The 23,029-nt window shown below is 42.7% G+C and overlaps 1 protein-coding gene across 4 annotated transcripts in view; it reads left to right on the top strand.

The window, feature by feature from the left end:
* The window catches only part of DNAJC6 (DnaJ heat shock protein family (Hsp40) member C6), a 127,133-nt gene that overhangs the window by 98,097 nt on the left and 6,007 nt on the right, over positions 1 to 23,029 (top strand). For 2 of the 4 annotated variants that reach the window (XM_072974279.1, XM_006205385.4), the window contains exons 7-16: positions 265 to 459; positions 1,519 to 1,636; positions 4,018 to 4,097; positions 4,967 to 5,160; positions 5,261 to 5,341; positions 7,568 to 8,002; positions 11,148 to 11,282; positions 14,271 to 14,339; positions 15,385 to 15,504; positions 20,802 to 21,065. In XM_072974279.1, coding sequence (XP_072830380.1) covers positions 265 to 459; positions 1,519 to 1,636; positions 4,018 to 4,097; positions 4,967 to 5,160; positions 5,261 to 5,341; positions 7,568 to 8,002; positions 11,148 to 11,282; positions 14,271 to 14,339; positions 15,385 to 15,504; positions 20,802 to 21,065 — 1,691 coding nt within the window. Of the gene's footprint in view, positions 1 to 264; positions 460 to 1,518; positions 1,637 to 4,017; positions 4,098 to 4,966; positions 5,161 to 5,260; positions 5,342 to 7,567; positions 8,003 to 11,147; positions 11,283 to 14,270; positions 14,340 to 15,384; positions 15,520 to 20,801; positions 21,066 to 23,029 lie in introns of all 4 variants that reach the window. The other 2 variants (XM_072974278.1, XM_072974280.1) reach the window with 1 other exon arrangement.

Below are 23,029 nucleotides of genomic sequence, written 5' to 3'. Positions count from 1 at the left end.
CAAACATTGAGCTCATATAAAACACCCATAAACTTTTTCATCTAATAAATACCCCTTTATCAGCTCTTTGGGGAGAAGTGTGGCATGCCACTAGCTAAAAAATTTTCCTAAATTTTCGGCAGTATTGTCTTTTGCTAGTTAATGTTTAAGAAATTAACACAGTAAATTTTTATTATAGGTTAATATTTTATGAGAACAAATTTTATAGCAAACTGCTTATCTCTCCTGGTGTGGTCAGCACCAACAGTACGTCTTCTGTTTTAGGTACCTGGGCTACATGTGTGACCTCCTCGCAGACAAACCCTACCGCCCTCACTTCAAGCCTCTCACGATTAAGTCCATCACTGTCAGTCCAGTTCCCTTTTTCAACAAGCAGAGAAATGGATGTCGCCCTTACTGTGATGTACTGATTGGAGAAACCAAAATATATACAACCTGTGCAGATTTTGAACGAATGAAGTAGGTCATGATACTTTTCTTGACTTCTTCTTGCAAATTGCTCAATTCCTATGTAAGTTGGGTCCCATTCTTCCTTTGAGGACCACATCATTGTGAAATAGCTGATATTAAAAAAAAATGTTCCACATAGGTGGTAATCACAGAAAAGCACACAACCCCCTTTCAAATGGTGATACAGCTAAGGGACCGACATGAGCTACAATGAGGGTTAGGACAGTGGTGTGGGGTAGAAGAGCTGGACATTTAAGGGGGAGATGGCCTTGGGGAGATTTGGTGAGGATAGCGGGAGAATCAGGAATGAATGAGGTTTCTAGGTGAGCAGCTGGGTGGATGCTAATGTAATTTTAAAAGTTACATAATCTGTAACAGAAGCAGGTGCCGGTGAGAGGTGATAGGGGATTCGGAGAGAAGGGAGGGGATAATAACAGAAAATGAAATTAGTCTGAAATAGATTGAATTTCAGGATTGGTATCCAAGACCCTCACAGAGCATTTCATTGCTGTTTCTGTATTGATCTTGGTTGGGTTTATTCGTTCTCTGTCTGTTTTCATTATTAATTCAAAGTTGGGGAAAGGTAAATACATCGGGACAACATGTATTTGAGGAAAACGATTTTAGCAAGTGGGCAATTGATTTATCGGAAGCCTGGATAGGACAGAGAGGGGGGGGCCTGGCATAAGACCACCGGCATCCCGTGGCAGAACCAGTTTGCACCCGATTGGCACTGGCTGTGCTCCTGACTTTGCTTAAGATGGGACGGGGATGTGCACGTCCATGAGCCCTCTGTCTCAGAAAACATATACAACTGTGCCTTGAATTCTAACGGGCAGAACAGTTCTCAGAGCTTTCAGAGATGCTCTTCCTGGGTTATAATATTCAAGTTCGGCTCGAATAAAAATTTTGCATTTCTTCCTTAAAAAAAAAATAGAAATGATTCCTGGGTTCAGGCCTGGGCAAACAGGTCCCTTGGCTAGAGCCACAGAGGACTGTACCTTTATACCTGTGTTATTGCACCAAAGTAGTCACTCTTTCAGTGTATGTTTCTGTCTCTGTTTAAAGAGAATACCGTGTGCAAGATGGGAAAATCTTCATTCCCTTGAGCATCACTGTGCAAGGAGATGTGGTTGTTTCCATGTATCACTTAAGATCAACCATTGGAAGCCGGCTACAGGCGAAGGTATGATTTCAGAAAGAATCATGATCTAAGCTCATCTGATCCTTTAATAAGAGTGTTTCAGAGTCTTTTCTCTGTGTCACTTTGGGCTTGAGTGATTTCCAGTTTTAGAATCAGAAAAAGCATGAAAAGATTACTTATGCCCATCCCCCTCATTTTACAGGGCAGGAAACTAAGACTCAGAGGTGGTGACTTGCCCATGTGATTTTTGCCAGAAGATGGCAACCCTAGAACGAAAGAAGAGCAAACCTTGCTTTTTACAAGGTTGTGCTTTTTTTTTTTTTTAAAGTGCCCCCTTTGCATCAGTGTGAGCAGAGATATTTCTATTAAGCATGTGGGATTAAGTAATTATACTTTTCCAATTTTTAAATTGAGATAAAGTTAACTGAACATAAAATTCATCCTTTAGAACTGTACAATAGTTATTCTTAGTATTTTTAAAAAGTTGCACAGCGCTGCTATCTAATTCCTGAACATTTTCATCAGCTGCAAAGAAACCCTACACCTATTAGCAGCCACTGTCCTTTCCTCCTCCTTCATCCCCTAGGCAACCGGGGATCTACTTTCTGTCTATGGATTTGCCTATTTTGGACATGTCATATAAATGGAATCATACAATATCTGGCCTTTCATGACTGGCTCCTCTCACTTAGGCTGATGTTTTCAAGGTTCATCCATGTTATAGCATGTATCAGTATTTCTTTATATAATCAGATAATGTTCCATTGTTTGGCTGTACTACTTTTGTTAATTTCTTTATCAGTTGATGGACATTTGAGTTATTGCCACTGTTTGGGTATTACAAACAATGCTACAAGTAATTGCATTAAAATTTTTTTAATTTATTGAAGTGCGGTTGACTTAAAATGTTATATTATTTTTAAGTGTACAACATAGGGATCCAATATTTTTGTAGTTTACATACCGTACAAAGTAATTATAAAATAATGACTATATTTCCTGTGCTATACATTACATCCCTGTGACATATTTATTTTATAACTGGTAGTTTGTGCTCTTAATCCCCTTCACCTATTTCACCCCTCTCCCCTGTGGCAACCACTAGTTTGTTCTCTCTATCTGAGAGTCTGTTTCTGTTTTGTTATATTTATTCATTTGTTTTGTGTTTTAGATTCCACATATGAGTAAAAATATATAGTATTTATCTTTCTCTGACTTATTTCACTAAGCATATTACCTTCCAGGTCCATATATATGTATGTATGTATATATATAACACATATTTTATTCTTTTTTATGGCTTATACATACATACACACACACACACACACACACACACACACACACACACATCTTCTTTACCTAGTCATCTGTTGATGGGCACTTGGATTGCTTCCATATCTTGGCTATTGTGAATAATGCTGCTATGAACTCAGTATTAAAAATAAACTAACAAAAAGCCAAACAACCAAAGTTTAATATGGACAGAAGATCTAAATAGGCATTTTTTTTCCCCAAAGGAGATATACAGATGGCCAACAGACACATTTAAAAAAGCTCAACATCACTAACCATTAGGGAACTGCAAATCAGGAACACAATGAGATATCACCTCATACCTGTCAGAATGGCTGTTATCAAAGTGGGAAGTAACAAGTGTTGGCAAGGGTATGGAGAAAAAGGAACCCTTATGCACTGTTGGAGGGAATGTAAATTGGTGCAGCCCACCTGTGGAAAACAGAATGGCGTTTCCCCCTAAAATTAAAAATAGGACTACCATATGATCCTGCAATTTTGCTTCTGGGTATCTATCTGAAAAAAACGAAAACACTAATTTGAAAAGATAATAGGTACCCTAGTTCATAGCAAGTAATTGCATTTTAATTCATCAGATATTTGCTAAGGGCATGCTCTGTGCCAGCCATTGCCTAGGGGTTTAGGATCCACAAGAATAAGACAGTATCCATGCCATTAAGGAGCTCAGCATAGCAGGGGAAATTCACATATGTACAAACATTATAGAGATAGGGTGAGATGCTACCGTGGGAGCAGTTTGTTTCATCCAGTGGTGGCTGAGAAAGGCTACAGAGGATGTGGACTTTCAAGGTGGGCCTTGAAGGATGAGTTTATTGAATTGGAGCAGGGGTATCCTGGACAGAAGGAATGGGATGAGTCAAAGTATGGCAGGGTGCAAGAACACAGGGTATTAGCAGGTGAGGAAATGGCTTGCCAAGGCAGAGCTCATGGAGAGGAGAGGCTTGAAATGAAGCTGGGCCAGCCTCAGATGAGATCATTTAATATTCACAGGAAACAAAGGCTCAGATGTAGAATCAGTTGACAGTGGGTGGCTTCCCAAAGTATAATCTTTTGATCTGATTCCCTTTTCACTAATTGATTATAATGTGCTTCTCTTGTATTTTTAGGTGACCAACACTCAGATATTCCAGCTTCAGTTCCATACAGGATTCATTCCACTGGACACAACTGTTTTAAAGTTCACCAAGTGAGTGCTGTTTGGACAAAAAAACCCTTTTCAATCCAAACTGCTGTAAGATGCTGGGAGTCAAGTGTCCCAGGCTGTGCTGCAGCCTTCCCCCGAATCCTGTCTTGAAGGACTGTTGGGTGTGGCTGAGGAACACACAGAAGCTGGTTGCATCTTATAACTTTCAGTTGGGTATGATTTATCTTAAACACAAGTGGATCAGCCTTCAAATAGAAAGATCTAAAATACCATGTGAGGGGATAAGAGTGAACAAAGAGGAAACAAAGTTTCAGTACTGTGATCCTTTGCATCTATATATCCCTTTGTGTTTTTCACAAAGGGAAGGCAGTGTCATTAGCAGTAAGATAGGAACAATGACCCATCAGAATGGATGCCAGGCCATAGCGCTGAAGCAGGGTCCTGGGGGACCCCCATGCACCAGATATTAACCCTTAGCTGCTATATTATAATGTGGTCTAGGGAACTCAAGGGAGTGGCTGAAGCTAGGGTGATAGGTGGGAGTTGCTGGGGTCAAGATAAGAGAAGACATTCAGGAGCTCAAGATGATGGCTGTGGACCTGATTCACTATTTTAACAACTGATTTGACCATGTCGGTGCGTGCTGGCTGGGTATATCCGCCCTGCTCTGTAGAATGCGATCACATGCTGTAGTGTTCAAATTCTATGAGTAGGCAATATTCTCTTCTTTTCTGTAGATAAGGAAACTGAGGCTTAGGAAAGCAAAGTTTCTTCTCTGGTTAATGGTTGATTTTTCCCTAGAAAGGAGACTCAGAGTTCACCTAAGAATCACCCTTCAGTGGTTTCTGTGCTGATCATCATACTGGTTCCACTGTTTTTCACTGATCTTACTCTTTTAAACCCCTGTCTAGACCTGAGTTGGATGCATGTGACGTACCAGAAAAGTACCCTCAGCTATTTCAGGTGACTCTGGATGTAGAACTACAGCCCCACGACAAAGTGATAGACTTAACCCCACCGTGGGAACATTACTGCACAAAAGACGTCAACCCCAGCATCCTCTTCTCTTCTCACCAGGAGCATCAAGATACTCTGGTCTTAGGAGGTATGAGTCACCTGGTGGCTTTGTGTCCGGGACGAAGCCTCTGGCTTATTGATCGCGTTGACTTCCTTCCTGCGTTTCATTGATGTCTTTGGTCTTGCAGGACAGGCTCCGATAGACATCCCTCCAGACAACCCCAGGCATTTTGGGCAAGGTGGCTTCTTTTCCACTCTCTGTTGGCAAGGTACTTCCAAGCATTTCTTTAAGTTACAAGGTTAGGTGGTTAAGTCACATGGTTCTTCTATAAAGGGGATTAGTCCTTGAAGCAGCCTGAGTAAAGCAGCACTTTGAAGTCACCCATCCAGGGTCCTCTGTATTTCACATTCCTTGCTCATTCCTTTTCCAAATCAGGCAGCTTCCCTACTTTCAACTCCACAGATGCTCTTAGACTGAAGCAAAAGGCCATCTTAAGCTGAACCCTACCTTTTCTGTCTATGCAGTGTTTCAGATCACATCTGTCCTGGGTTTATGAACAAGCACGATGTTTTCTAGGATCTCCCTTTAGGCTGCTGACACACAAAGAACTTAACAAAGGACTCTATCTCCTGCCCTTAAGTAAATATTCAAAAAATATAAAATCTGGCATTCCCCCCCACCTGCCTTCAGGGCTCTAACCACTAGCAGGGCAGAGCTGAGCTTCTCTGGTGCAGGGAAGGCAGACACTTTGTCCACATCTCTCTGCTACTTGCTTTAACAACCTTGGGAGAAATTGGGCTTGATCGCAGTGTCCTTTTCTGCTGAACCTGGAGATGTGTTTAGAATCTTTCCCCATGTGACATTTCAGACATTGGCATTCTGATTGATGCCTGTTGGCCATCCTTACTTTAGAGTTTGCTGAGGTTAACTGTACATCTCCATGTAGAATTGCTTAGTAAGGACTTTCTCTAAGAAAGGGGTAGGAAGCTGGCTTTGGGGATGGTTTATTTAAAATCCTCTTGTTTGACCTGCCTTTGCTGTGTAAACGTAAGGCAGTATTTCCGTGGCCTACACAGAGTTTTCCATACTTGGTGAAAAAAATTGTTCATAGAATTCCTTGGAATTGAAAGGCTTACTTTCAGAATTTTCTACTAGAAATGAGATCAACATTTAAAATTTGGAAAACCAGTGAAACCTAGAAGCAGATAGATGTCCCAGTCCCCTCTTGGTTTCCCCTAATCTTTCTTCCCCACATAAGGGCTTTAAATAAAACTTCACTTTTACTCTCCACTGCTATTGTAGTAAGTAATTTAGAAATCACTCCTACCAGGCTATGAAATAGGTTTCAGATGAATGCACAATATTTTATCTGAACCCCACAGAGCCAGGTGGGTTTAAGAACGTTGAATTTTTTTAATTTTAGGAAGGTATGGTACATAAACTGCATATTCTTAGTAATCAAGCACGTTAATATGTCTGCAGTGAAACATAACTCATAACCCTGAGTGAAATCAGTGGAGACTGTAAATACTTCCACGTCAGTTCCAGTCAGATTTTTCCAGCGGCTGAGTTTGCACCACGCTTAGGGAAACTTTTCCTTTTTCAGAGCTTTTTGCATTTCCAAACTGGGGATGAGGGATGTGGATCCATGCTTGATTTGGAATGTGGCTCAACCTGACAGTAAATAACAAATTTCAGTTGGGGGTCTGAGTCAAGGAGGGCCTGGAAATCACTCACCAGCTTCTCCATTCCTCCCCCAAGAGGAAGCCTCTTTCCTGCTGCCCATGTTATGCTGAAAGTATCTCTTCCCTGGTTGGTGTAAGGACCAGCCTGAGCAGAGCCATTCCCTCTAGTCACTTACTAGGTCTGGGATTCCCTTCTGCTCCAGACTGGGAGAAAGGCCTTGCTTGGGGCTGCAGGCCACATGGAGAAGAAAAAGACAGTGAGAGGAGGCAGTGAAGGACTAGGAGATAGTTTTTTCCAAAGCACCTAACATAGTGCTTGGAAAAGAAGATGATTGTGATGATGATGATGATGACAATAATAATTTAAAAAACAATAAAAATCACTGAAGCACTACTTACTATCTATCTGAGCACTTCGCGCATATCATCTCATATAATTTTCACAACAATCATGTGAGCTAGGTTCTATTTATTATCCATTTTTCTGAGGGGAAAACCAAGGCGCAGAGAAGTAAAGTAACTTTCTCAGTGTCACAGAGCCAGTAAATAGTGGAAATAGGATTCAAACCCAGGCTGACCCTAGAGTTCTTGCTCTTCACTCCTATGCTCTGCTGCCTCTCGGGTGCTCCACAGATAGTAATCGAACATAATGTGAAAAACATCAAGTTTTTCGTGGGTAAGGGTCTAAAAGCGCTGCCTTCTCAGGCTGCCCCTTCTCTCTGTCTGAAGTTGTGTGCATACACTCTACCAAAAAGCATTAATTCTGTGGCTAGCAAGTAACTGTTTCCCGGCATCCTGGCCTTCCTTAGATCAGAAATCGGAGAAATCATTCTGTGAGGAGGACCACGCTGCCCTAGTGAATCAGGAAAGCGAGCAGTCGGACGATGAACTTCTGACCCTTTCCAGTCCACACGGCAATGCCAATGGTGACAAGCCTCACGGCGCCAGGAAGCCCAGCAAGAAGCAGCAGGAGCCGGCTGCCCCTCCGCCCCCCGAGGACGTGGACCTCCTGGGTCTAGAGGGGTCTGCAGTGAGTAAGAACTTCTCTTCGCCAGCGGCTCCTCCCACCAATTCTGAACTTCTGAGCGACCTGTTTGGGGGTGGAGGTGCCGCCGGCCCTGCCCAGGCTGGACAGTCGGGGGTGGAAGACGTATTTCATCCGAGTGGACCTACCTCCACCCAGTCAACGCCACGCCGGTGTGCCACCTCCACCTCCGCGTCTCCAACGCTAAGAGGAGGAGAAGGTAATTTTTTCCATGCTGTGCTGTGCCTCTCAGGGTTGAATGATAACTTTGGGGCCAAGCAGGTAGAATCGAACTTCCCTAATAACCTAGGCTTTTCTGATCTCCCTGAAAGTCCCCAAAAGATCTGCATCTTCATTTGAATGGGTGCTACAGGAGGAAATAGAAATATTGTCCATTTTGGTAAGATAGTCTAAGAACGAATATTTGAGCTTGTCGCCCTTCCTTTATTATTGTTATTTTTTTAAGGGCTTCAATCCCTGAGCTGCTTTAGTTATTTCTGCTTGGAGGTATAGACTGATGAATTATTATTAATAATAACAGCTACTCTTTGTGAGGTGCTTACTGTTTGCCGAACATGAAATTTAACACTAGCCATGAATTCAGTCTTACACAAGCACAGGAAATAGGTGCTATTATTATCTGCATTGTATAGCTGAGAAAATAGAGGCTTAGAGTCAAATGGGTAGCGTACTTTTCTACAGCTAGTAATTGATGGGGCTGGGGTCCAAAACTAGGACCCCAGAGCTCCCCGTCAGTTTTCCTGTAATGCCTTCCTGGAATTGTAGTCCTCTGAATACACTTGGGCTGTGCAGAGAAGTACTTAGTTACTTCAAGAGACACTTAAGGGACTGCTGCCAGCAGCCCAGCTGATGGAGCAGAACAGTTGGTGCTGGATAAAAGTCTGAGCCCCATAAAGCTCTCAGTTAGTTTCACTCTGCTCATTGCCACAGACTCAACGACCAGTGTGACTGGTCATCCACAGTTTTTTGACATTTGCAGGACAGTGGAGTTGGGGAAGCAGAGGTCCATTAGAGCGTCTAAAGAACCAGCTGCCCTTGTCACTTGGTCATCATTAACCAAGATGGCATCACATTAGGAAGAGTAAAGAGGGCTGCCTCAGCTCTCCAGCCGAGTGGTAACCTTTAGGAACTTCCCTTCCCAAGCTCATCCTTCGGTTCTCAGGCTTTGGGCTGGTCGTGATTGAAGGTAGCTCAGCTGGAGGCATTCTGCATATGAGTGAGCCTCAGAATCGTGGAGTGTCGGTGCTGAGGCTCAGGCTGTTACATGAGTTAGTGATGCAGTGTGAAGCCAGGGCCCCGAATCCGGGCTGTTTCCTCCATGCCGTAGCCATTCTCACTCTCTGACAGGAAAAAAAGTCCCCACGATCCAAGACAGCATAGTACCTACTGATGGTCCCGTTTTAAGACCATGCACCTTGTGTGACTTCCAGTGATTTAATTCATCACAGGCCCATGCACAGAGTTGTGCTCCTGTGTCAGAGCCGGCGCAGGGGGCGGGTTGCTTTCAGACATTAGTTCAATCTATGCCTCGGGTTATAGACTATGAAATTGAGGCCCAAATATATGAACTGACTTGTCAAAGGATCCACAGCTGATTAGGGCAAACTTATATCTGGAACTCAAGTAGTCTGTCCTCCAAGAGGAAGTAGAAAGAACATCGAGTACAGATTAACAGGCTTGGATTTGAGTGCAAGGACCGACACATACTTATCTGTGTCGCCTTATTAAAAAACCTTAACCCTCTTCGTTGTAAAATGGGGATAGCACTTCTCTATCAGCACTGTTATAAAGACTAAATTTTGAGGTCTTGTGTTGGGAAGTTCACTTTTAGTTATTGGAGAATGCTGTTAATTTAACAGAAGGTGCTATTAAAAGTATACCAAGTAATACTGAGAAAACGATAGCATCCTCTGCTGGTTGACTTCAGACTTAGGTGTAGAGGGATTAACCACCTGTCCTCTTACAGCTACTCTCTAAATCGCAGTGTGCTCATTTTATAGAAGGGATAAAGGTTTGTGAGTATTAAATGAGGCAAGAGATATGCGTCATGTAACAGAGTGCCTAACCATATGGTTGATTCATTGCTGCTACGCAAAGCTAATCTGTTGCCCAGGAGATATCAGGAGAACATTATGCCAATGAGGTCATAGCTGGACACATATGAAGTCATGTATCCTACCTGGGTTTTGGGAGTGGGGTGTTCGTTAGCTTGTTTGATTCTAGTTGTCTATTCCTAGAACAGGTCACTTCTACTCCAGGAAGCAGGCAGCACATTAGCTTCATACTTACAAATTAGGAAGTGACATCTCACTACAGGGAGCTAAAGGGAATTTTGTCTGTTGCCCAATAATGAGGAATTAAACCCCTTTATATATATATGCCACCCTGCCTGGTTTTCATCACATTCATTTCACGCCTGTGAGGAATGTGAGATGCTGCTGGGAAATTCCTGGAATTTGAAGTAGAAAATTGGAGCATGACTCCAGCCTTGTTATTTACTTAATATTGGGCAAGAAACCTGGCCTTCTGAACCTCAGTTTCATTGTCTGTAGAAGGAAAATAATACAGCTTCTGTCTGACAGGGAGATTTTAAGGGTCAGCTGAGGTATTATGAAAGACAACGTAAACCCTAAAGAAATGATATAATATTAACGTTACTGCATTGCTGCTGGAAACCTCAGCTGCCTGCTTTGTTCTTGTCTTAGTTCATTCACAAACTTTTTCTCGCTTCACCACATCTGTGTCTAGTTTCTAGCAAGTTGACAGGCAGTGTTTTGGAAACAGTTTAGTGTCGTAGGACACAAGGTGCGATGACAGTTCAGTTTTTGTCACACTCATTTTCTTCTCTTCTCAACTTTCAATGAGCCAGAGACCACAAAAAACACAAAGCTAAGCAAAACCTGGTGGCGAGGTTTTCTACTGTTCACCTTAATAGCAAAGCTCCCCGGCCTGGTATTTGTCCACTAATTCACTTAATATGAGGACAGTTTATTTACTGAGCATCTCCTATGGTCCAGGCATGGTTTTGCCGCTCACCGATTCCTCTGTTAGTCTGACTTACTTCATGTTGTTAAGATGCCACAAGTCCATCAGGTAAGTCCAGAATTCTCCTTTGTCCGCAAAGGTGGGATTATTCCTGTGTGGTCGGAAATCCTTGGGCTCATCCGTTGTTAACCCTGGTGGCAGTTTAAGGATAGGCTGGGCCTGCGGAGCACCTCAGGAAGGCAGGTAGCATCCTGATTTTTCCAGTATTTGGCCTGGGGCCTTGCAAGAGTGACAGCTCTTTAATATTTACTGAATGAATGAACTCATTGTGCAAACACCTTTTTCCTGTTGTTTTCTAGGTGCCGCCTTTGACCCTTTTGGAGCACCTGCTAAACCAGCAGGTCAAGATTTGCTGGGTTCTTTTCTGAACACAGCCAGTGCTTCCAGTGACCCCTTCCTTCAGCCTACGAGAAGTCCTTCACCCACAGTGCACGGTAAGGAAGCATTTTATATTGTGTTCAGTGGAACACTGTTTTCCACAAGATGTCAGTAGGTGCTCAGATATAAAAGCATTCTGTAGGTGTTTTTTATTTTTATTTTCTTGTAAAAGCTGTGTCATACATTTCTCCTTTGGAAATTAATAATCTACATTCACATATTAAAAACTCTGAGCTGTCTTACAGGGAGGAAGCCTGCCTAACTTGGTTTTACTCAGCTTTCCTAAAATTTAATTTGACTGTAGGGCTTTTTTTTTTTTTTTTGCATTACAGCTACATGCACAGAATTTAGGGCACCGTTGATTGTAAGACTTATCTTTATTTTACGTCCTGTTAAGAAAGAAGGAAAACATTGTCACTTTTAGTTGATTGGAAGATGTGTACTAGTTGAAGTCTATGAAATGTGAAAGAATATGAGTCCTAAGTTAATAAAATGTGATGTGATGAGCATTCCACACAATTAGGAGTCCACGGAACAGTTCAGAATACAGCACCCTGATATGTTAGCCTAGTTCTGTCTGATCTGAAGCCACTGGCCACGTGTGGCTGCTGAGCACTTGGAATGTGGCTGGTCTGATTTGAAATGTACTCTAAGTGTAAAGCACATACCAGATTTCAACAACTTAGTACAAAAAAAGAATGTGAACTATCTCATTAATATTTTAGATATTGGTCACTTGATAAACTATTTTGAATATATGAGGTTAAATAAAACATTTTTTAAAATTAATTTTACCAGTATCTTTTTACCTTTTTAATGTGACTACTAGAAAAAATTTTTGATCACACATGGCCCACATTATATTTCTACGTTAGAGACAGGTTTTATGGAAAGAACTGTAATCGCATCCATTTGTGAGAGCCAGAGGGTATTGCTTAGGTAACACTGATTAAAACCAAAGCTCTTCAGTGAAGGACAGAGGGCTCTGAGCTGGAGGATTGACGCTCATGCCTGATGTTGAAGGCTATTGGACACCACTGGCCTCAACCTCGAGGGCCATGTATTGTTGAAGACACCCTGAGCCACCCCAAAAAACACAGTCCAGCCATCAGCTTGACTTCATGGAAGCCACACAAGTGCACAAGGTAGATGCGTTGTGCAACTCTGGTCAAACTGTAACGACCGACAATGAGAAAGCAGCTCAGAAACAACCTTTGTGGCTGATTTCCTATTGGTCTTAAGTCTCAAACTACTTGAAGTGGGTCTGCAGGACAACACAGAAGAAATTCACCTCCGACCCTTGAGCAGTGAGTGCTCCCTTCAAAGAATCTCCTGATTGGAAGTTGGCTCCTCTGAGAGGAAAGATACAGGGAGATAGGTTAAAGCCTTGTTGTTGTTGTTGTTCACTTATTTCAAATGTAGGTTACGTCATTGCTCTGCTCAAAGTGGCTCCCTGTTTCACTCAGCATGGAAGCCAATGTGTTTGGAATGGCCTCCGTAGGCCCTGTGTGCTCTGAGTGTCCGGTGCTGTGACCTCATTTCCTATTCTCTCCCTCTGGTTCTCTCCTTCCCAGCCACACTGGCCTCTCTGCTTTGCACAGGAGCCCCCTCTTCCCCAGAGATCGGCCTGGCTAATTCCTTCATCTCTTTGATCTTTGCTCAGCTGTCCCCTTCTCAGTGGGTCTACTCTGGCTGCTCCATTTCACAGTGAAACCCACCCCCCTGCCCCTACGTTGCATTTTCCTTTCCATTGTGCTTGTTAACTTCCAGTATACTCAATAACTTACTACGGGTTGTTCATTCTTTCTTGTCTGTCTCTCTCCACTAGAACACGAACTCACAAAGGCAGGGGTTCTCGTTTGTTTGTTTATGAGTGCTTTCCTCATGTCTAGAAGAATTATGGCCCCACAGTAGGGTTTATCTATCTTTCCATGGAATGTGTAACTATAAAATAAATTCACTCATTTTTTCCCTAAGTGTCTTTGTTGCAGAATGGTACTGTTAATAAGGTGATGTATTTGCCTGACTTTAATACTTTGAATTTACTGTTTTCATATGACTACTGCCCGTTGTGTCCCACAGGCATGGATTTCATGCTTAGGCACGGTGGTACCAGACTTGGTGCTCTCTTGTGAGCAGGTTAGGAGATGTTTATTACCCAGTTTCAGCCAGTCAACACTCTTTGTGGCCACACTTACTTTAATCTGTTCCATGTTAGTTTAATGAAAGAAGTTTCCACTATCCTTGCTGAGAAGGGAATTTTTCTGCTGTTAGTGGGTCATTTGCATCCTCTTCATGTACAGGTGAGACTCAGATGTCAAATTGCCCACCTCTGATTTTCACGAGGCACCCTCAGTCTCTTCTGAAAATCAAGAAATATTGCCTTTGAGTTCTACAAACATTTTTGAACATCTACTCTGAAGAGAATAATCACTTCGGGCATAATTTGGAGAGAAGTCTAAACAAATAACCATAATAAAAAGGGGATGGTATGTAGTCAGTCCCTCGTACATGTTCTGATTGACTCATCACTCTCCATTCATGTCATAGCAGAGGAGAAAACAAAATTTCAGTTCCATGTTGCTCGTGCCTCATATACTTGTTAATGCCAACCTTACGGCAATTTAAGTTTAATTTCACCTTTTCTTAAAATTGCCCACTGACTTTGTGTTCAGTGTAGAGGTGGGACAGACAAAGATGAATAAGAGAGTTCTCACCTTCCGGGAACTCAGCCTAATGGAGACAGACAGATGCACAGTTATAATTCACAGTGTAGCTATGGAGGTAAAATAAAGGTGAGCCAAGGATGGAACAGAGACAAGCAGTGTATGGCTTCCACCCACGCTGATGTAAGTGACCACAGATGTTGGCACAAAATAACAACATTGTAGAATGTGGAGAGAGCTCAGAGCAAGAGCTGAATCACTTGGGACCTTGACAGGCCACGTGGGCCGTATGAGAGGGAGAGTGTTTTCCTGTGTGAACTCAGAAAAGTGGGCACTGAGCTATCTTGTACTGACTCTTTTTCTTCTCCCCATTTGCAGCCTCCAGTACACCTGCCGTGAACATTCAGCCGGATGTTTCGGGAGGGTGGGACTGGCACACTAAACCAGGTAAAGGTCAGCAGGTTAATTTTGTGCATATTTAACCGGTTGCTTAAACATAATCCTTCACCCAAGATGAAGTGAGTACTTACAGAGTGTCATAGCTCAGCTGTGCAAGTTCCTGACAGCCCGCGTTCGGGCTGGGCTTTTCACATTGCCCTCGGTGACACGACAGTGCGGCATACTCCACGTTACTTACCTTTTCTAAGTCTCATTTGCTGAATGTCTGCCTTGACGCTAGAGTCTGAAAATCTGGGTATATGGCTAACTCAACCCCTTAGAAGCTCTTGGATTTTTCTGTACAAGTCTGGACCTCAGTTTTCTTTTTGTTTTTTTGAACCTCAGTTTTCTTATCTGTAAAACAGGGTTCATAATTCTTATCGCACACAGCTGTATAAGTTGAAGTGAAATAACTTATCTGAAATTTCTCGCATAGAGTAGGTGCTGAATAATCTGGATAGACTTCTTTCTTCCCGAAGGACTTGTTTCAGGGCTGGATTTTTCTGTAACAAATCAACTCTCTTTCTCATGGCTAGTGTTGTATCTCTTGAGAGCTGTCTGGTGTGAGTGTGTTCCTGATGCTGTGCAAGTTACACACACACACACTATATATATATATATATATATATATATATATATATATATATATATATATATATACCACAGCAACTTTCTAAAGCAGTTGCTGTTTCCTTATTTAACCAATGAAGCCCTGAGAAGTTAAACAGCATGCCAAGGGTCACTCAGCTAGGAAGTGGCAGAACCAGCGTTCAGACCTGACTTCAAACGAAGTCAAGTGACACGTGAGGTAAACGCTAGACCTAACAGTTTCCAGGGTGGCCAGGACACAGCATATCCCTTCTCTGTTCCCTGTCCCTGCTCCAGGCCACTATTCACTTAAGTCAGGGGAACGAGGTCTAGCAGCTTCTCACACGGTTGCAAACCCTGTCCCAGTGTGCCTTTAGAGACAAGGTGAGCAGTAGCTCTGGGTTTCTGAATTTCAGAGTTCAGCCTCGGGCAACTAACTCATTTTCAATGATCTTATTTTTTTCAGGCAGTTTTGGGATGGGGAGCAAGTCAGCCGCCACCAGCCCCACAGGCTCATCGCACGGCACTCCCACCCATCAAAGCAAACCCCAGACGCTGGATCCTTTTGCCGACCTTGGGACGTTAGGTACACACGTGGCAGGTTAAGATATAAATAACACTTAATATGGCTGCAAAGCCTCAAATCTAAATCTTTGGTGTTAAAATAAGCTGGTATTTTTACCAGGGATCTAAAATCATGTGTATTCTTAAGCTGTACTCTAAGACCCGAGATTGGCTTTTCGAAAAAGGCAACAGACTTCAAATTTTGGGTTGGAATTCACCCTTGTTAATCCATTTCTCCAACGCCTGATTGTGGAGTAGTAGCATGAATGAAATTAGGACTTCTGGGAGCATCTGACAGCAGAGTCTGGCTGCAGCAGAAGTCACGAGCGTGTGGGGAAGCGCTGAGAAGCGAGGCTGCGCAGGCAGATTTGTGCCACGTGGGGCAGCCATGCGCCAGCCTTGCTGGGACGTTGCCAGTGAGGCCCTCACACTGCACCCCTCCTCTCTCCATTGACTGCAGTGCCCTCTGGTCACTTTGTAAAACTCCATACAGAAAATAGACTCTCTGGATAGTATTTCCAAAGTCTTTTCCATCATATGTTTAATCATTGTTATAGAATAAGTGTTTCACGGACCAGTAGTTTTGGAAACACTGGGTTCAGTGGACTTGGATTACAGAGAAAACTTCTGAGAATCAGTGCTCACGGTGATGCCCCCACCCCGACTGGGTTACAGGATGCAGGCTTCTCAAACTATTTCACCAAGGAACCTTTCTTCAAAGAGTAGTTCACTGGACTGGCGAGTTCTGAAGCCTTTTCTTCTTCCTTTTCCTTCCTCCTCTGGGCAGTGCAGAGTTGTTCAATAAGGGTAAGGTAGTCCTGACACAAAGGTTTAAATGAGCCACGTAGATGATTTGGTTTCTCAGAAAGCCCTCCTGAGCCATTTAAGAGCCAAGTTGTCTGCAGGGAATGAGAACATGGCTTCCATTTTATTTTTTGCTGGTAATTGTGTCAGAATCCTGACCTACCCTTTTGTACTCTTTAGACCTTTTAGGAACCCTCAAAATTATTTTCCCATTTTTGTATCTTAATATCAACTTCAGATTTTAAAATAATAACAGTGTATGAAATAGGCAAAGTTCTATTTCAAATAAAATCTTACTCAACTGTTCACTTTTTTATGCATTTATTCATTCCACAACTATTTATTAAGTGCCTTCTATGGGATAACACTATTTTAGTAAAAACCAACCAGCCAAACTAACAAAACCAAAACAAAATTCCTTCCTTCCTAAAACTTATATTCTAGAAGGGAAAGGAAACACAAAACAAATAAATATATAATGTCAAATAATAAAAATAACTAGTATTTATCTGGAGGTTTTACTATGTGCCAGACACTATATTAAGTGCTTTACATACATCGTTTCATTTACTCTTCCCAATAATCTTTTGAAGTAGGGACCGTTATAGTCCTCATTTTGCAGATGAAGAAACAGGGACACAGAAGTTTAAGTAATATGCCCAAAGCGCAAGGTTGCAGCACCATGAAGACTAGTTCTGGAGCTTGCACTGCAACCCCCATGCAGACTGCTGAGAAAAGAATAAGGCAGAAGGTGATGGTGGGTGATGGATGGGCCAGGGTGTTATATCAGATATCAAGTGGTTAGGGAAGTCCTCGCTGAAGAGGTGACCTTTATAGGAAGCTCTTTTTAAAAACCCAGCATCATGTCTTGCATTTAGTTGTCATGTCCTTTAGACACCTTTAATCTGGGATCATTCCTCAGCCTGTCATGACATTGATACTTGAAGGGTCCAGGCCAGTGGAGGAAGTCTTGCCTGGTTAACTTTGATCACTTGGTTAAGGTGATGTCTGCCATGTTCTTTCACTGTAAAGTTACCGTTTTTCCCTTTCGTAATTAATGAGTAACCGGGGGAGATAATTTGAGACTGTTCTATTTGAGGATATCCTGTTCTCCATCTGACTTTTACCCAGTGGTTTTTGCGTTCATTAGTGATTCTTGCCTGAAGCGGTTATTAGTATGGTATCTGCAAAATTGTGATTTTCTGATTCCGTCCTTCTTTTTATATATATTAATTAGCATTTCCCTCTAAGGAAGAATCTCTTCTCCCTTCCTTTCTGACGCCCTCCCTCTCTCGCTTCCTAGCTGACTAGTGGATTCTTTTTTGACTCAGTTAGTCATCAAATATTACTGATACTTACTTTCATGTTCACATCGTCCCACATTTGGTTTGTGAAAGTTCTTTGTTCTGGCTTCTATGTCCTTTTCAGTTGATCCCATCATTTTTGAGAACTTTCTTTCTTTATGGCACAACAAGATGTTCTAGGCTTGTCTTGAACTTTTTACACCCGAGTCCTGGTATCAGGCCTTTCCAAGAATCTTCATTCCCTTTTGTGGGTAATGGTTATTTCGAAACCAAAATCTGTGCCCCAAGTATGTTCCTTGATGCTGGGGTGGGTGTCATTGCTCTGCCTTTGAGGAGATAGAGATAAGTGATGCATGGCTATTCATATATGTATATATAAAATATCATCCAATACCACACGGTGCTTCCTTGCCTCCCCCTATCCCATATATGCATTTTCCATTCCCTTCAGTGTCAACATCAGCAGACAACAAAAATAGTTTCAGAGTAGCTGCACCCACGTCACTGCGACAACAGGCCTGCTGGGAGGGATTCGAGAGTTCTCTGCTGTTTTTGAAATGCAGTGCTTCTCAAAACTGCCAGGGAAAACGGTTTCCTAAACTTCCCCATTTTCCAAGTCACATAACTTAGGGAAGTCAAGTGACTTTCCTGAAGCCACACAGTGAACAGGTATACGAGCAAGAGCTACAAGCTAGGATGTTTGACTCCTAGGCAGTTGCTTTAGAGTAAAAATGAAACTTCCCAATTATATAGCTGCAGTTAAAAAAAAACAAAAGATGGTGTCCTTCTCCTGAAGGTATTTTCACACTGAGCAGTTCTGATAAAAACACCTTAGTTCTTCCCACGGATATTTTTATTTAATTGGTTTGGCTGTGGCTTGGGGATAGAGGGTTTTTAAAGCTCCCCGGGTGGTTCTGATGCACAGCCAAGCTTGGTAGCCACTGCTTTCGTGTTTAATGAGGACAGCAGTGGCCTCTGGGTTTAGCTGCTGCTTTGTATTTCTGTCAGTTCTCTGCTTCAGGGGCATTAAAAATTAGAATTGCTAAACATGGGTAGAAAATATTCTGGAAGGGTAGACATCAGAAAGTCCTGCAATGTTGGTGAGCTTGAGATTAGAGTCAGCGTCTGCCACGTCCCCCCTGTACCTGCAGCCTGGCGTGTAAAAGCTGCTCAGTGGGGTTTCATAAATGACATAGTGATGGGGTTATGGAAGTGTTTTTTTACGTTTTTCAGGCCTTTCCATATTTATTGAATTTTAAAATAATAAAATACATATTCAGAAAGAAGATGGTGAGCATCCTTAAAACATAAAATGAGACCCCAGTGCAGAATGCATACCCAGCCTAAGGCATGTGCTGATGTGCTGTTGGCAGGAGGGCCCAGGGGCTCGTGAAGAGGGGCTTCATCTGAGTTAGAGACCGATAGGGGCAACGCCAGACTTCAGGATACAACCTTGTTATTATTACCTTTTTCTATTACCAAGTGTTTATTGAGCTCTTATGGTGTACTGGTGTGTGCTGAGCATATGAACTTTCATTATTTAAAAAAAATACCTCCTATTTGCTTAATTTAGGGATTCTGAAGAACTTTCATATAGCCACTGTGCCTTTATGGTATACCTGTAAGGTAGACATAGTTCAGATTTCACAGGTGAGAAAACTGAGATCAAAGAGGTGAAGGTTTTTAACCAAACTTCAGAAGAGTGAGGATTCTCTGTAGACTGTTTTTGGCTATATTCCCAGTGACCAGCACAGGATCTGGTACTTAGTCATGCTCAACAAATACTGAGGAATGAATATATGAATGCATGTATGCATGCAAGAACGAATGCATGATTGCCGCAACGTTGTAAAGTGACTATAACTCAATTTAAAAAGTTAAAAAAAAAAGAATGAATGCATGAATGAGTGATAGAGCAGAGATTCAAACTCAGATTGACTTCAAGTCCAGTGGTCGTAACACCACATCCCCAGTGGGGAAGAAGAGAGGATCTCAGATCACAACAGAAGAACAATCTCTATAGAAAGAAGAGACAGCAGGTGAGGGATGAATTTTGATGAAAGACTCCGAGATTTGGGGAGGAATTAGGGATTGTGGATGCAGCAAGTGAGCATGACATTTGGAGATAGGAGACCTGTAGTCAAGTCCTAGCTCCATTAACTAGCTGTGTGATTATGGTCATGGCAGTATACCTCTCTGAGCCCTGAATTCCTCATCTTTAAAGTGGGGTGAGTAATACTACCTACTTCCTAAGGGTGTTGTGTAGACTGAAGGCAGTAATGTTCATAAACATATTTTGTAAATTCTGAAGAGCTATGCAAACGTTAGTTATTTTATTATCACTGTTGCTTTGGGGCTGGTGCCTGAAAGTTTCCCTGGAGATCACCACATTTCAGTTTCTCATTTTACCTCTTTAAACATGAGCCACAAGTGGTCTTCATATTTGGGAAACAGCCCAGCATATATGCAGTGAGTACTTAAAAGTCAGGAGTTACGGAACCAGGACTCTACTTAAATTCCTACACAAAGTAATATCAATTTTTAAGGCTTGAATGAAATTTGTTGCCCTGTTCGAAGTTGTCAGAGTGTTGGCTGTGTTTACTCTACTGCAATGAAATGCAAGTGGTGTGAAATTGAAACCTATTTATGAAATTTCCAAACATCTTTGTTTACTCCTGGGCACTAAACATGCTTGTATTTATAACAGACAATCAACAGTCCTGATCATTGCAGTTTAAGTAGTACCTTCAGAAATGAACATATTTTGTTTTATTCCCTGTTCTTGTCATTTGATAGTTTTTACTCCAGTGAAGAAACAGAATCTGCTGAGAAGGTGGGAAGGAGGGGAAGGATGGCACAATGGGAAGAGCCAAGGCCCTTCTAGCTTGGAGACAAAGACTTGGATTCAGGTCCCAGTCCTGCCACTTCCCTAGCTGTGTGACTTTGAGAAAAATCACTTAACTGCTCTGAGCTGTAGTCTATTCATCTGAAGAAAAAAAATGGGGCTATTAATACATACCCAAAAATGTCCTTGTGAGGATTAAAGGAAACACATGCCTGCAATTTCTTTAACTATTATAAAGGCTAATTGTGCCACTAGTCAAGGGAATTTCCACTAAAGTCATTGCAAACAGTAACTTGGGACACAGGAGTGAGAGGCCACCCAAAATAGCATTGCCTTCTTTCTCCTCACCTTTCTTTTCCCTTATAGGTGGTTCTTCATTTGCCAGCAAACCCTCCACACCAACTGGATTGGGTGGAGGATTTCCACCTCTCAGCTCGCCTCAGAAAGCATCTCCCCAGCCTATGGGTGGAGGGTGGCAGCAGGGAGGTGGCTACAGCTGGCAGCAGACGCAGTCTAAGCCACAGCCCGGCATGCCCCACTCCTCTCCCCAGAACCGGCCCAACTACAACGTGAGCTTCTCATCCATGCCTGGGGGCCAGAACGAACGCGGCAAAGGAGCAACTAATTTGGGTAAGGATGGTGGTCTGGAGCCTGACTATAGGGAACTCGGATGGATGGATGTGTGAAGAAGGAGACAGAAAACACTTCCGGTAGCTTCTGAGGCAGTATTTTAATTGCAGAGACACAGCAGGATCCCTACGCCCGCGTTGTGGCTGGCGCTCCTGGGTCTGCCTGGCTCCTCACACTTCCATCATGTTGTGACCGCGGGCTCACTTGTCTGCCGCTGTCCACACTGAGACCAGATGGCAGGCAGGAACGTGGCTTTTTTTTTTTGCCTCACTGTCATTAGCACCTAGCAGAGTGCTTGGCATGTAGTGGACGTTGAGTATTGAATGGACATAAGTGGAGGGATGGATGGATCTTGAAGCTGTCATTTCTTTGGAAGAGGAGATAGAAGAGAAAGTCTGGGAACCTTTCAAGCATTAGGTTCACATTTGCCCTTGGATCCCAATTAGAGGAGTGGACATATCTTGGATGTTTGGTCTTGACTATGCTCTGTTTGAAGGATGTTCCTGAGATCTTTGGGTTTCCTGTGACGGTTTTTTTCTTCTCCTCTCTCTTTTTTGAGTGAGATTTTTGATAATGTATAAAAATGAATATGTTTGACATTTGCAGGGATGATTAAATTTGAGTTTGTGAAAAGGCCTGTTATGCTCTTTTTACATTTCAGTTGGTTTGATCATACCCGAGAATGAAATGTACACACACATGATAAGGAAACAAGCCTTTCCCTCTAGGGAATATGGAAAAGGAAATTCTTCCACTTTTTCTAGGAGCTGTAGCTAACATTTATTAAGTGTTTATTATATGTCAGGAGCTAGTCTAAGCACTTTTCATGTATTTTTTCGTATAATCTTCAAAACCAACCCCACATTGTAGATGAGGAATCTGTGACAAAGCTGGATAAAGTCACTTCCTAACTCCATACAGCTTGGGAGTGACAGAGCCAAGATTTGAACCTAGGCAGGGTGGCTGTGGAACCCCTGTTTTCCACCAGTCTCCTGGACATGACACAGGTGACTTCTCACAATTCTAACATGACAGGGAGTCTCTTGCTGGGAATACGTAACATCATGTTTGTTCTTTGATTGGCAGTGGAAATTCCTGGGCAATTCCATAGGGTTGCGTGGCTTCCCCTCCACTTTTATTTTGAGTAGATGGTGGATGAACACCTTCAGTGCAGAAAACACTGGAGATACGGCAGTGAACAAGACAGACAAAACCCCTAGTGTCAGAGCACTCAAGTTTTAGGTGTGCATGTGAGAGCGTGTGTGTTCACACTGCCTTGCAGTATTAGAGATACAAGTGGGTTTCAATGCAGACACCAACTTTGACTGATGGGCGTGGACTGCACGGACTCCTGTGTTTTGGTTCTGTTTTTTTTTTTAACTTAACAAACATTTAAATAGCCAGGCATTCTTCTAAGCACTTTAAAATATTAACTTACCAATTCTCACAGAAACCTTATGAGGTAAGTAGTATTGTTAACACCACGCCCAGTTTACAGATGAGGAAATTGAGGCATGGAGCTGGTAAGGCGCTTATGCCCCAAGGTCACATCGCTCAGAAGGCACAGAGCTGGAATTCAAACCCAAGGAGTCTGTCTCCAGAGCCTTTGCCCTTTGCTACCATGCTAGGCTGCTTTTCTGAACGGACTGAGAAGCATCATGAGGCCAAAACCAGCTTTGGAGAAAAAGAGGACTATGATGGACTGAAAGTGTCAGCTGAGTGTGGGCAGGAAGGCAGTGGCATGCATGGATTTCAAGTACCAACACCCAGGACTTAGTCCTGTGACTGATACTAACTAGTTGTATGACTGGGGCCTGGGGGACAGGGGCTGGGAGGGAGCAGAGGGTAGAATCATGAGTATCTTCCCCTGTAAAAAGATGGACCAGTGGAATGAAATTGTACAATTAGACTGAGTCTAGCAATCCAGCCTCGAGTCCTAGCTTTGCCAGGGACGCGGTATATGA

Source organism: Vicugna pacos, chromosome 13 (genome assembly GCF_048564905.1).
Source record: "Vicugna pacos chromosome 13, VicPac4, whole genome shotgun sequence".
NCBI lineage: Eukaryota > Metazoa > Chordata > Mammalia > Artiodactyla > Camelidae > Vicugna > Vicugna pacos.
This window is presented reverse-complemented; position numbering and strand designations above follow the sequence as displayed.